The sequence below is a fragment of the Serinus canaria genome, chromosome 4 (assembly GCF_022539315.1).
Source record: "Serinus canaria isolate serCan28SL12 chromosome 4, serCan2020, whole genome shotgun sequence".
NCBI classification, from domain to species: domain Eukaryota; kingdom Metazoa; phylum Chordata; class Aves; order Passeriformes; family Fringillidae; genus Serinus; species Serinus canaria.
This window is the reverse complement of record NC_066317.1, coordinates 53,978,897-53,994,059: the sequence shown is the minus strand read 5'-3', so window position 1 is coordinate 53,994,059 and position 15,163 is coordinate 53,978,897. Positions and strand designations below refer to the sequence as shown.

General features: G+C 39.7%; 1 protein-coding gene across 1 annotated transcript in view; it reads left to right on the top strand.

Annotated features, from left to right (window-relative positions):
* The window catches only part of LOC103826148 (cytosolic beta-glucosidase-like), a 149,638-nt gene extending 148,316 nt beyond the window's left edge, over window positions 1-1,322 (top strand). The window contains exon 4 of the mRNA XM_050974080.1: window positions 1,312-1,322. Coding sequence (XP_050830037.1) covers window positions 1,312-1,322 — 11 coding nt within the window. The remainder of the gene's footprint in view (window positions 1-1,311) is intronic.
* The last annotated feature ends 13,841 nt before the right edge of the window (window positions 1,323-15,163 follow it).

Here is a 15,163-nt window from a genome sequence, read left to right as displayed (position 1 = left end):
AAATTTTGTTCACAAGCTGCATGTTACAAGGCTGAAGCAGACACTTTAATGAGCACTGAATGCCTTTATTTTGTGTTTTCTGGAACACTAAGCTGGCTTTAGCACCAGCTCTTGGGGGATAATTTGTTACACATAAGTTTTGTCATAAGAGTAGATTCACTGCCTTTTTTCATCATGTCTCATAATCTCTGAAAAATGTTGGTCTTAAGGAGCCACAATAGGAACAAAAACCCATAAGTGTCTGATCGAGATATGCTCTTGAACCAGCCAACAAAACTGACATGAAAACCTAAGGGATATTTTACTGGTCAGCTAAAACAAGGCTTTTTATTTTGGAGAAGCATCTGTGTACTACCTGTTTTGATGCAAGTTTCTCTGGTGTGAGCAAAGTTATCTATTTTTTTAACTTTTTAGCAAGTGATGTTACTGTCTCTAGCTTTACCTAATGCCAAGGAAAATGTTGCAAGAACACAGAATGAAAAGCATGTGTTCAAATGCTGAAGGATGTAGGCAAAGCCAGTGCTGACAAAGAAAAAGAGGAGTTCCAGGAAGGAAAAGAATGAAAGAGCTTTTTGAAAAGAGGCAAGGAGTGTATTCATTCTGCACATGATTTTCCCTTCCTAACTTTATTCTATTAATTTCTGTATTTCCCATTTCTTCTTTGTAAATGTACCCTGAACCCATTTCCTCAGACAATAACCTTTATAAAACTTTCATGCAAAATTATCCTTTATTGTTGCTGAATTCCATTAAATACTTTTCAATTATTTCCCAGTCATTAACTGTCTGAATCCAAACAATCTATGTGGCAAAATGTAAATAGGGATCTTCAGCCCACAGGCTGCTTCTAAGGGGCCCAGAAAACTGAGAACAGACACGCTTGGTACCGAAAAGTTCGAATTTGTCATCCAGTGTTGTTCACTTGAAAATATGCAGAATAACATTAAAAATATGAGATTTTTTATATATATAATATTATTTATTATATACATATAAATATATATTAATATATATTATTCAATATATGTAAACAATAGGTGTTGTTTATGTATTATATACACATATTTAATATCTGTATATGATGTATAAATAATATTTAAAAGATATATCATATTTTATATAATATCTATTATATAAAATATGGTTTATATATATATATATACATATATATATATATATACACCACATATATATAAAGAAAAAAAAAAAAAGAGAGAGGTTAAAATCATTGATATAAATTGTACCAAAAGCAAGGATTGTCTTTTTGCATGCCTAGGGACATATTCTTTTTACTTTTACTTATTATTCCAGGTTCTTTGTGAAATACCAATGTCTGTACTTGGCATTGTACAATACCCATAGAGCCTTAGAGAAAAGAACAGGCATTGACGAGGAGGCAGGGGCAAAATAGGCACTGTGCCTTGAGAAGCACAAAGGGAGTGAAAAGTAGGAGGGTGGATGGTTTTTTCTCCTATCTGTTGTGGCCATCCCCAGGCAGAAGGCGTTGGCCTTGCGCGCTCTCTCGCACTGGGGCGTTCGGGAGCGCTCGCTGCCCCGCGGCCGGCGCTGCCCGGGCCGGGGCTGCAGTGCGCGCCCGCCGCCGCTAGAGGGGCCCGTTGTTCGCGCCTGCAGCGCATCGGGACGCGCTCGAAGCTCAGCGTCTGCCGCCTTCGGAGCTGGATTGCTCATTAGGGGATAAATTGGGAGATCTGCTGCAGGAATCGTGGTGTTAAAGGCAGCATGTTGAGGATGCCACTTAAAGGGACTTTACCAGCGCTAGAAGCATCCCTGCAGAAACCAAGGTGGTTGAAGTGAGCACAGCCTGCCTGAACATCTGCACATGCAATAGCTATCCAGGATACCACAGACAGAAAACACTTCTGATCACTTTTAACTTACAGTATTTTAAATGGTGCTATTTGCCTTTAGAAAGCTGTCAAACAACCCTGAGTTCATAATTATAGCTTTGCTTTGAGAAGCAGTCAGTTATAAAGCAGCCTGGTCGACAAAGACATGCTAACGCTGTATTTGGGCAAGACATGGGATATGGGCCCAAACTTCCTCTATTTATTCCCTTTGCTTCTCCTAATCTGTTCTTTATGGGACACCTGCTGCAGCAAATGAGAAAGCATCAGAGGAAGAGGAAATGGAAATGTTGCAGTGCAAAGTATGGTTAATAATATTTTTTAATGCATGCAGAGAAATATTAAATTAAAAAAATTAATGGAGGTCAAAAGCCAGCTTCTAATTCTCTTCAGGCAAAAGGAAGAATTTATTAAAAAGCAGAAAAAGTATCCACAGAGAAAATTTCCCCATTCACTTTATGTACATGAAATATAGACATCATCTTGACATTCAGCTGATGAAAGAGAAGAAAAGACACTGAAATTACCACTCAGACAGTTAACAGTAGCCATATTTTGGCAGGGGGGACAAACTCAGCACACTGTGTTTGACACAGGATGTTCTAGAGATCTGTTAAACTTTGCAGAGTGCCATTTCCTAAGAAATCTTTCTACAGACCCAGCTTTCATCATACTGTATCTTTGGTACACATAATCTTGGCATGGCATTATTTTACACACTGCAGTTAGCTGAAAATGTGAAGAAAGGATATCCAGATCTCCTGACTGTATGGATTTGACACAAAAAAATGGGAACATAGAGGGAAAGAATGCATCAAAAGTGCCTTTTGTTACTGGAGGCATCTTCTCTGCTGACAAAAATATTTGTTTAAGTTTTTACATCAAGACAAGATCCAGGTGTAGCTGATCAAATAACCTAAAGCTGCCTGATGACTAAAAAAATTCCCTGAAAGCACCTTAAGTATATTTTCACTTTCTGCATTCTGTGTGCTAAAAACATGATTCTCAGTATGGTTCCCCTGCACGACCTGTGAGAGGACAGAAAAAAGAAGATTATTTGAATCAGTTGTTACTTTTATAGAGAGATTTTTCAGGGGAAAAAGTAATATGTGTTTTTAAAATGTCACAGTTCTGCTGCCCCTAAAGGCAATTGCAAATCTCCGTAGTTTTCTCCCAGAGACATTCATAAAGGCTGGGCACTGCTTGGATGTTGCATAAGCTTTGGAAATAAGAGGTCATGTAGCTTTGGACAGGTGCCTCTACACATGGGTGAATTTCAGGCAACAAATCAGGACTCTTGTCTCAAGCACAGGATTTTAGGTTTTGGTGGTGGTTTTGGTATTTTTACACGTAGGCTTCCTGTATTAAATTCCTTGTGCTTCACCAGTCTTGTTAAAATCTGACATTATTTCCCCTGGTATTAACTCCCAATTTATCATTTACTCAAGACTGCACAAGGTTTCATCCTGGGAGTAGGTTTTTTCCTTTATCCATTTCCTTAAAAACATAATTATCTTTTTGTAGGAGTTTTCTATGATCAGAGGTGTTCCTGGCTTCATGAACACACAGGAAGATGAGGATCTTACATTCTAATTATAATTACAAACAATTAAATCTGAGATTTGAGACTAGGAGCAGACCTTTAAGAGTCAAGAAACAACTGCCAAGAAACAGAAGGAATTGCAAGTAGCACTCCAAGTTCAGTCATGTATAAAATTTACAACACGACTGAAGGGCAAGTCTATAATTTTCACTTTCTTCTTTGGCTTGTATTATTTAAAAAGTTATGTTTTAAATCTAAAAGGATAAGGTCTGCATTCATTACCTTACAACATCTTTAGCAGGACCTTTTGTCTCGAGCACAGTACTGTGCCAGCACAGTTACACAGCTCCTGCCCTGGAGCTGGCTCCTGCTTTGGCACTTCAGAGTGCAGAGGGAATATTTCACTGTGTAGGCATCTCATGGAGGTGTATGCATTGCCCACCACCTTTTCAGTCTCTGGCACTTCAGAGTGCAGAGGGAATATTCCACGGTGTAGGCATCTCATGGAGGTGTATGCATTGCCCACCCCCTTTTCAGTCTCTGGATCACCACACCCCAAAATGCTGAACTGAAGGCTATTATCTGGCTAATCAGCAAACAAAAGTTCCTCCACAAGAATTATCTGAAGAGGTATTCATAACAGGCTCCCTGCAAATACTCTAATCCAATCTGTTGTGTAAATATTACAGCTGGGCTGAGAGGGAATGCGTGGCATTGCAGGCGGTGATAAAGCCGGAGCCTCAGCCTGGGTGTGTGCAGCTGTACGCGCCATGGGAGCCTTGCACAAGGGCAGCGGGGAGCTGGGAGTGTCACCAGGACTGTCAGGGGCATTTTAGGGCACGAGGAAGTGATCTGAAATCTTGTCACTATGCCATTTGCCAGAAAAACAGTAACTCTTGAGGGTTTTCTGCTTCTGCACCATTGCACATCACAAAAACTCTAGATTGTAGCTAATCTTTATGTACCGAGCGCTTTTTCACAAGCAAGGCACTTTTGCACTCTCATGGTTTATCAGTATCTGAAGCTGTAAGGTCAGATTAATAATCACAAGCAGACTAATTTTATTTTATGTCTATTTTCCATCTGTGGAAATGTGTCAGACAATGAGATGAATACCATATATGCCAACAATACAATTCATTAATATTTTGCTTGGCTTTTGTGTAGTTTCAGAAAGCAATGGCAAAGTCCTGCAGTCTGCTTTCTGTTTAGACCCTCTGTCAAGCAACTGTAGGTTGCAGAGCAAAATGGTTCAGGAACAAAAAGTAAGGCAGCAAAAACAATATAGAAGAGGAATGTACTTAGTGAAGGAGCTACTGTATCCAGAGAAAGGAGAGATACAATGGTACTGAAAAATATCCAGAGAAAAAAGAGACCAAATGGGTCACCCCAGGGCCTGATGGTGCTGTTGACCTCAGGATTCATGATTATTTCAATGGGCACTGAGGTAGTGCCAGAAGCAAAATGCATGTTCCAGCTTTGGAACATATAAGAATGTAAAACCTGAGTTTCATTCCTGAAAGAGGCAAGGATGTCTTTGGTTTGAGCAATGTGCAAAAAAAAAAGAAAGAAAGAGTAAATCATAGTTACAAACTAATTGTGTCTGCGTGTGCATTGATTTTGTATGTGTATGAGTGTGTGTACAAGCTTTCCTGTTAAACTGCAGGCTATGAAACTGTCCCATTTCATTACCCTGGGATGTTATTTTAAAACACTGTCTTGCCCCAGTTTTGAATTGTATAACTCTTATCAATCAAATAAAGGCAAGGAAGTCTTTAACTTTCAAAATGGTAAATTCGACGAGGAAACATGCTTAGTCATCTAACCCTGCAAATACAGTATTGGTGGGGAGGTCTTTGATACTCATCCCTTTCCTACTATTGGGGTGCATATTTTCCATTACTCCAAAGAAACAGACATATGGCATGCTCTGTCTGGCCTCAGCTATTATTATCACAATTCATTGCCTCCTCACCCTCTCAGCTGGGGGTTTTGTTTCTTTGACAGCACCCCAACCAGATCATAAAACTGATTAGTAGGGGAAGAGCCCTGGATATCAGTGCTGGACCTGACCAGGGATGGATTACTCTGGTGCTAACTAACTTGTGATTAAACACTGGACCCATTTCAAGAATTTTCATGTATGAAAGTCACTAAACCCCCCCAAACCAAAGTTATAGTTTTGGATATTTGCTTTATATTTCAGTAGCCTAGCTGCAGAGCAGCTTTTGTTGATGTTTGCTTTGGTTTGTTTTTTGTATAGAGTGCTTAAGATCTTTGCCATTTCCCCCCATGCTAAACCTGTCTTCTCAATAAGAAAAAAATGTAAAGCACATAGTTTTAAAAATACTTTTCATCATAATGTTATCATGGTTTAATCCCAGTCAGCAACTAAGCCCCACACAGCCTCTCACTCACTCCCCTCAGTGGGAAGGGGGAGAGAATTGAAAGAGCACCAGCAAGAAAACTCATAGGATGTGGTAAAGACAATTCACCAAGCCAAGCTAAACAAGGAATTCACTTACCACACCCTACTGACATCATGTTCAGCCATCTCCAGGAGAGCAGGGCTCCACCTCATGTGATGGTGGTTGGGGCAGACAGTACCACCCCTGCAGATGTTCCACCCTTCTTGCTCCTTCCTCCAGCTGTATGTGCTGAGCATGATGTACAGGATATGGAATATCCCTTAGGCCAGTTGGGGTCAGCTGTGCCAGTTTTGTCCCCTCAAACTTCTTGTGCATCCCCAGCCTTCTCACTGGTGGGGTGGAATGGGAAGCAGAAATAGCCTTGGCTGTGTGTCAGCCCTGCTCAGCAATTGCTAAAACATCCTTTTGTTATCAACACTGTTTTCAGCACAAATCCAAAACATAGCCCCACTTGAGCTACCATGGAAAAAAATGCAGAATTCATGATGAAAAATCATTCAAACTTCTAAGTATTCCAAATAACATTAAAGGTTTTCCTCTGTTAAACTATGTAAACAAAAATTTATTCCAAATTTAATGTAAGGTGTCCAAATTATTTTCTATTTTAGAAATGCCTTCCTTTTGTTTTGAGGTTACAAAATATTTTGAGGTACCTCAGAAAAAAATTACTATTTCCATTCCAAAGCCCCCAGACTGTAGCTTCATTCTGTCCTAGGCTGAAGCAGTTGCCCATGACATTTCCTTGGCCATTCCTCCCACACCAGAAGGTGGTGAAGGTTCCTCCTGTGAGCACATCCCAGCAGCCCTTGGCCATGGGAGATGTCATATCAACATCCCTCCCTCCTCAAGGTTTTAGCTGAACACCTCTAACAAACTTATATACACCCCAATCTGTCCCTGATAACCTTTTCTTTAGTCTGTACAGCCCTGGCCATACTAGAAAGAGTTTCTCACTCAGAGCAAAAAAGACCTTATATTTTGTCTTTAATTACCTCCCTCCCTAATAGTTTCTAATTTTATGCTATTTGTCTACAATATTTTGTAATCTTACATTTTATAAAATTATATTTATCATCTAGATTATAGACTATGTTCAAAGAAGGGCAATGATCCTGGTAAAGAATCTAGAACACAAATCTTTTTTGGAGCAACAGAGCTGGGGTTGTTTAGCATGGAGAAAAGGAGGCTCATGGGGGACCTTATCACTCTCTACCACTGTCTGAAAAGAGGTAGTGAGGTGAGGGTCTCCTCTCCCAGGTAACAAGCAATAAGACAAGGTGAAATGGTCTAGGTTGCACCAGGGGAGGTTTAAATTGGATATTTGAAAATTTTCATCACTGAAAGGTTTTTCAAGCATTGGAACAGGCTGCCTGGGGAAGCTGGGGAGTCACTGTCCCTGGGATATTTAAAAGATGTGCAAATATGGAGCTCAGGGACACAGGTTAGTGGTGGACTTGACAGTGCTGATTTAATGGTAAGCCTCAATGATCTCAGACCTCATCCCCAACCTAAGTGATTCTATGAGCATATGATTCTAATTTGTACAAGGAATTCCAGCACTTTTTCATTACTTTCATTTTTTTGTGGCTTTCTTTGGTATTGCCATTTATGTGGCCTTCTAAACCACACTCACTTTTTGACTGTCTTCCTTTATGATTAACCCCACCCTCCCTGAAAAAACTGCCTACACACACACACACAAATACAAACCCTTTCCTCCAGGCATTTCTTCATGTCTTGAGGCCATAGATTGTTTTACTTTGGGTTTTTTTTTCCCATCAGCTACTAGTAAATGAATGTTATTAATGTCAGGTCAAATACCTTCCTCTCTCTTTCTAAATTGGATTGCCTATGACAATAGACTCATGGAAATTTCATCTGTTTCATTTCTTTTTCATGGTAGAGTCCTTTATCATATTAACACATATATACATACAGGCAAGGAGTTACAGGTTAATTAGATATTTTTGTTCTGACTGTTTAGTTGTCTGTATTTGGATTTTGGCATTGACTAGTGAGTTTTATGAATTTCCCTCTTTTGTTCTCCAGGGTAGAATTCTATGTTCTTCACGTGTGTAAATTTGCTTTTTGTGATCTCAGCAGGTAGAAGCACCAGAGAAGGGAAATAAAGTGATTTGGGGATATTCTTTATACTACTTTGCAAAAATGGCTGCCTAGCATTTATTGCCAGCTCTGCGACCTACTACTTATATAAATGGCCTAATTTTAAAACAGTAATTATTATTGTTGAATTTCTAGCATCTTCGACGAAGTGGAATGATCTTAAATTCTCAGATCAAACAGAATTGCATAAAAACTCCAAGGTAAATGCTAGAATGTATAACTGAATCTAAGCAGAAACCTCAGACATACATATAAATTAGCATTACTATATTGAGTTCTCTTACTTTAACTTCAAGTAAAATCTTATTTAGTGAATAAATTTAAATACTTACACCTCCAACAGTGGTGTGTTATTGTAAACCATTTCTAAATAAGAGTTACCAAAATGCCCATGTAAATTATAAGATGATGTAGTTTAGCCATGAGTCTCTATAGTTTTGCAATGACTTGTAATTTCATTTGGCACGTAAAGATTTGTTTAAAAAATTTGATTGTTTCCCATTTATAAGAAATAGTAAGAGTGTTTTAATTTGACTCATTTTTATTTATTAGGACTGTCTTTAACGGGTAACTTCTCAATTATATCCACAGTTCCTCTTCAGATTTGAAAAAATACTGATCAGGAACACAACTTGCCCAATGCAGCTCAGCAAGAGACAGACACAATATGAGTTTATAAGTGGTGGCAAAAAATAAACTGTAGGATGTTTTCCCTGTATACCTGTTTAATGAAACATTTGTTGTATTATGTTTACTTAGCCTGTTGGATTTGTTTATACTTTGTGTTTTGTTTTGTTTTGTTTTGAGTTTTGTTTTGTTTTGTTTGGTTTTTTTTTTTAGAAACTGGCTAAAATTTCAACAGGAAAAATAAAAGCAGGGATTTTAATAAATTGCAGTGTTCATATGTAATCTTACAGGCGAAGTCCTCTAAGGTATTTAATAAAGTAGGGCAGAGAACTCTCCTTTGTGGATAAAACTGTGTTGCAAGTTCCAAGATGTTGGTGAGATAGATCTATTACATTATTAGCTCTGGGGTAATGTTTCCCAGTGCTGCTAAAATATGCTCAATTTAAATTCTATATTATATCACCCTGTCTGAATAATTTTATATCTATATTTTACTTTTAAATGCTTAGCTGACTCATGTATTTTAAAGAATTATAAACATATTTTTACAAAAAATAATCTACATCTTTATGTTACCTTTGTTGTTTATTACATTTAACTAGAATAAAAGTGGATCGAGGCCAAGGTTAAAACCAGAGGTTGCACTATATTTACATTTTGTTCAATACCAGCACTTAAGAATAGCAGCCAAGCATTTAAAAATAGGCTGAAGGGGATGAAGAGATTTAGAGGGGAATGCCTGGCTGTCTCAGAATCTACCAGGTGAGTCATGGCTCTGCTGCTGCGATGAGCTCCGGGCAGGGAAATTGGTGCGATTTCTCAGGGAAGGGAGACAGCAAAATACTGAGGCAGGGCAAGGCTGTATTTCGATTGTGTTAAGAAATCCTCCCCACTCTGAGCTGCCTCTACACAGCCTCCCAGGACCTCTGCAGATCAATACAGGACTCTGGCACAAGCCTGCAGATTTCCTTGGCAGCGCTAGGACTGTCAAGGTCAGAACTGGTCAGTGGCTCAGACACTGCCTCCAAATCATTCATCTGCACCTCTCCTGTCCCAGAGGGTAGGGACAAGGCAAACTCTTCTGTGTGGCCATTTTCCAAAGCTCTTGCAGGCCACTGAACGTAGTGGTACTCAGGGAAACCACACAGTAAGCAATTTATGTGACTTGTCCCCAGAAGGGCAGCAGGGGACAACATACTGTAGCTGTGCCAAACCACACTGAAATGAAGGCAGACTCATAAATTCATAGGGCTGGATTTAGGAAATCTTCAGTCAAATATTTTCTTTGCTTTTAAATACCGATGGAATTGGTACTTAAGGAAGTAGCATTGGTCCTGACAGTGGAAGCTTTTTTTCCTTCAATACTTTCAACGTGAGTTATTCCCACAGAGACTATTTTCTTCAGGTAAAACTCCAATCTCTGTACGGTAAACTGAGTAAGCTGGTATTTCTGGTAAGAAAAGGCTATATATAAATTTAGCATTCTAGCTAAACTTGAGCTCAGGTGAGAATACTGCTTTCTTACCCAAGCTGACTCTTACTCTCAAAAAAATAGACTCAATTTCTTTTTCTGTACTAATTATTTCAGATTAACTGCCCAAAGATGGTTATGCTTTTGCTGAAAACAAACAAACAAACAAGCAAAAAGGCTAACAGCTAAAATTTGTGTTCAGACTGGTCCAGGTAAAATGGCATCTGCAAGAAAATCCCATCCCAAAATCAGCCCCTCAAACTCCCACCTAAACCTCAGAAGAGTGCTCTAAATCCAGCTGCCTACATCCAGGGTCTTGAATAATGATAAATGTGAGTTTCTTCAGACAGTAACTTTCAAGTCCAAAATGACTCTGCTTTCTAAGTCTATATCAAATGGAATAAAGGGTATCTTACACTTGAGTAGAAATTAAATAAGTTCTCTCTTGCCTTATACTTCACGTTGTTATCAAATAATAATTTTTCACTTCCTGGGGTTGCTAGTGGTTAATTCAAAATTTTTTTCCATCTTTGTCTTTTTTCCTCTTTGTTCCAAGGGGCTCATTCCCCACAGGCAATGCCAGTATTGAGTCAAAGTGTCATTCAAGCTCACAAAGTCACACATTTTCAACTGGGAGGTGGGTGTGATTATCCAATTACCTTTTGACATTTCCATCATCTCCCTTGGCACCTAGGTACAATAAGTTGGGCATTTCAATATCTGTCCATCCTCACTTTAAACCTGTTTTGAAAATACAAAAGAACCTTAAGTGATCTGTCCGCAGCATTGAAATACCAACTTTAGTGGACACTTTGAAAACTCAAAGGCTTTATAAGATGAATAGCAAACTGGGGATGACAGCTCCTGTGGAGCCATTATTGAATTGCAGCAGTGACGACTGCATTGCTTTGGATTCAGATAAAAGACTCCATGCAAGACAAATGGTAGGAGGACATCAAACAAGACTGTGTCCATGCAGTGACAGAAGCAATCCAATTGAAGAAGCTGTTGATTTCCGCAAGGTAACTTATTATTTCTTCTTAAGTAATCTTTATTAAAAATTGTATATTTATCTTCCATTTATGCTTTTGTCTAAAAATACAGCTTCTAGGTGTCAAATATAATTTTTGCTGAAACTATTTGCCAGAAAGGAAATACCAGTATCAGATGTTGTTAATTATTTCTGCATTTGTGTTTTATTTAACCATAATGTCACTATGGCTAAAGGTTATAGATTGAGAGTTCCAATCAAAACTGATCAGGTGAAGAGATTAGTCAGCAAATGAATAACACAGACACCAGCAGGAAGCACTGTGCACTCAAGACAACAATGAATACAAAGGGTACAGATAAACATCATCACCTTCATTTAGATGAAAGCTGATTCCAGAGCATTTCCACTATCTCATTAATAATACACTAACCTTTTGGAACCTATGCTGCACAAGCATAATGTAGATCTTGAACAAGTGTCAAGATGTGACATGAAGTAGCTTTGTACAAGACCATAGAATTTGGGGTTTGCTGACAGCTATACAAGCTGCACCCTGGAAAGGATACAGATGTTTATTTAACCTCTTGTAGAAAGTCTAATTGGCATGTGAGTCTTGCCATTTTCACTTACTGTGCCTCGCTGGTATACAACATTCAGTGGATCTGGATCACTCAGGCCAGCTTTATTCATAAGAAGCTAAAGAGGGAGGGAGATACACCCTGGAAGAACACACTGTGCACTCCAACTGGGAATGGCCATTCAGCCCACAGGGCTGGATTACAACTCCTCCTGGCAGATCTGACTGAAAGGTGCATAATGCTTCAGTGGGTCTTTAATGCACACTGGTTCACTCCACAGATCCACTTTTATTTGTCTGTCATTACTCCTGACAGAGACAGAGACAAAGAATTTCCTCTTAGAGCACAACCACAAATGAAGGTTAGCATTTTGTGAACCTTAACTTCTTTAAAGTGTACTTTTTGCAAAATGTGGGCATTTTATGGACGCAAAGAGATTAAATACATTTACATACATAGAGTGACATAGAAGCATATAACATATCATGAGAAATTTTACCTGGGTGGCCACCTTGCCAGGAGGCAAGGTCCAAAATCCCTCCTCACCCTGATACAGCATTTTCTGGATGAAACTTTAATCTAAATGCCCAGGCATGTAATTTCCTAAAACCATACCCAGATTCAAATGACATTAGACCAAAAGGAGTCTTTAGCCTGTCATCTCCCCACAATGAGAAAAGGACTCCCAAACCAAAGAATTTTGGAAAAAAGAAAACCCAAGCAGCAAATTTTTTGCATAATCAAGAAATAGATCCCCTCCACCCCACCTTCAAATTCCTAATTTAATGTGTGCATGTGAGTCTCTGAACTCCTTGCAATGATCTTGGTCTCAGGAGGAATTATCCGCATCTGCTCCTTTCCTTTCAGGATACTGTGAACAGTATAGCAGAGAATCTGAAAGCTGAGTTTGTTTTGAGCAGATTCATTGAAAAGAACAGGTTTCAATAAGCTAAACTTAAAAATAGCTTCAATAGTGTCTAATCTGTGATTCCTGCTTGGCACTGATAATTAGGACAAAAAAAAAGGACAGAAACTAACATGATTGATCTCAGTGAAAACAGTTTTGTTTTGTTCTCTTGAAGCTACCCTCAGAATTCTACTTTGCCTGATTACTTGCAGTATTTTTCCATCTTCGTTTTTACTTTCCAGAGCTGGCTAGTTTGTCTGAGACCCAAATAACTATTGAATTCAATTGCCAGCCTAGGGATGGGCTTCAAATTAAATTTTTCTCACTTACTCTTTTTCACCCATGCCCTGATTGGAGCAAAGCTGCTATTCCCATTATAGAGCTGTTACTGTTAATTATCCTCATCCTCTGTCTGATACGGGCAGCACTTTAGCCCTGGCTGGGAGGGTGGAACACTTGGCACCTCTGTGGCTGTTCTCTTGGTGAGCCAGTTGAGAATGAAGAACCAAGCCAGCTCTGTCTCTGAAAACATAGGGTTGGTATGTAGGGCTCCCCTGACTTCACCTGAATTTATGGCTGCTCAGCATCTCAAGAAAGCAGGCCACAACAGCTACCTTTATGTCTTGTTGCCAAAAACCAGAGACCTACAGGCTGAAGCCGTTTTTTCCCCAGTTGGAAATTATATGTGCAGAACATCATCCATGGGGTTTTCCTTAACATCCACATGTTCACTGCTCCTTGAATATGAGGAACTGTAAGAAGGATAAAGTCGGGTACCTTCTGAATCCTTTTTCAAACAATCATTTGGAAAGCAGAAATCTGTTTTATTTTCTACTGCAGAGGAATCCACCTCTTTGCTCTCCCCCTTTTATTGCTCATTTTATTGGCAACATTCCTTCTCCTTCTAAAGCAAATTTCTAATGTGGATTGTGGATTTTTTTTATTTTGAATTTGTTCTTTCTGCTGACTCCTACCTGCTTGGTTATTCTGATCCAAAGAACTGGACATAAAATCCCTGAAATTCCTCTTTAGTTTTCTCTCTGGGAAATGATATTAAAAAAATAAAATAAAAGGGGAGCAAGAGAGAAGGGAGGAAGGAAGGAAGAGAAGGAAGGAAGGAAGGAAGGAAGGAAGGAAGGAAGGAAGGAAGGAAGGAGGAAGGAAGGAAGGAGAGGACGGAAGGAAGGAAGGAAGAAGGAGGAAGGAGGAATGGAGGAAGGAAGGAAGGAGGAAGGAAGGAAGGAAGGAGGAAGGAAGCGAAGGAAGGAAGGAAGGAAGGAAGGAAGGAAGGGAAGGAAGGAAGGAAGGAAGAAGGAGAGGAAGGAAGGAAGGAAGAAGGAAGGAGGAAGGAGACGGAGGAAGGAAGGAAGGAAGGAAGGAAGGAAGGAAGGAGGAAGGAGGAAGGAAGGAAGGAAGGAAGGAAGGAAGGAAGGAAGGAAGGAAGGAAGGACGGAAGGAAGGAAGGAAGGAAGGAAGGAAGGAAGGAAGGAAGGAAGGAAGGAAGGAAGGAAGGAAGGAAGGAAGGAAGGAAGGAAGGAAGGAAGGAAGGAAGGAAGGAAGGAAGGAAGGAAGGAAGGAAGGAAGGAAGGAAGGAAGGAAGGAAGGAAGGAAGGAAGGAAGGAAGGAGGAAGGAAGGAAGGAAGGAAGGAAGGAAGGAAGGAAGGAAGGAAGGAGGAAGGAAGGAAGGAAGGAAGGAGAGGAAGGAAGGAAGGAAGGAAGGAAGGAAGGAAGGAAGGAAGGAAGGAAGGAATCAGATCAACATCACGTCACTATCCCCAGCTCCAAAAATAAAATAAAATAAAATAAAATTAAATTAAATTAAATTAAATTAAATAATAAGAAAAAACCTCAAAAGCAGTGTCAAATGCAGGTCTTGAAAGCATGTGTTGATTCCACAGTACAAAGTCACTTTAAATCTCCTAGTCCCTCATTTCCACTCCCCAGGAGGAATCAAACCAAACAGCTTACATTGCCAAGACCTGGGAGCTTGTTGTAAGAATAACTAATTCTTGACATTTGAAATTACTCTGGTTCAAATATTTTTTGATCTTTCTTATTAGCCCTGTGTCTTGAGAAATAAAAATATGATAATCAGAAAGTACATAATTGGGTTCAGGGTATTCTGTGGTCACCCTTCCTGGCTCTGGAGATAGAGGCACTTTGAGAGATTATGTATGGATATCTGGAATTTATTCTCCACAGTCTGTGAAATGACAGATCTTTTTTCTTAATTACACCAGCTATCAGTCTAACACCTGTAGCTAACCATTCAGTCCTAGGAATTCTCCTGATTCCCTTTATTTTTCCACCAGGAACACAGCAGGCAAATGGCAGGTGGATGCTGAGGCATTTACTGGGCCAGGCACGGAGGCTGCCCCACATCCCCACAATGGCTCTTTTTTCCGCTGCCGCCTTCCGTGCGCTCCCAGCTCAGAGGGCCGTCTGCAGAAGGTGCTACCACTTTTGGGAAGCATTTTGGACTGACAGCTATAGTGCTACAAAGTGTTTGGAGAGAAATAAGAGTGCCATAGCCGACCCTCACAAGTTCTAATTAGCTGTTTTTGGGAGCAGTGCTTGGTGGCTGCAGCAGCCCTGTGTGTCCCCAGAGCTGTCGCTGCCATGGGG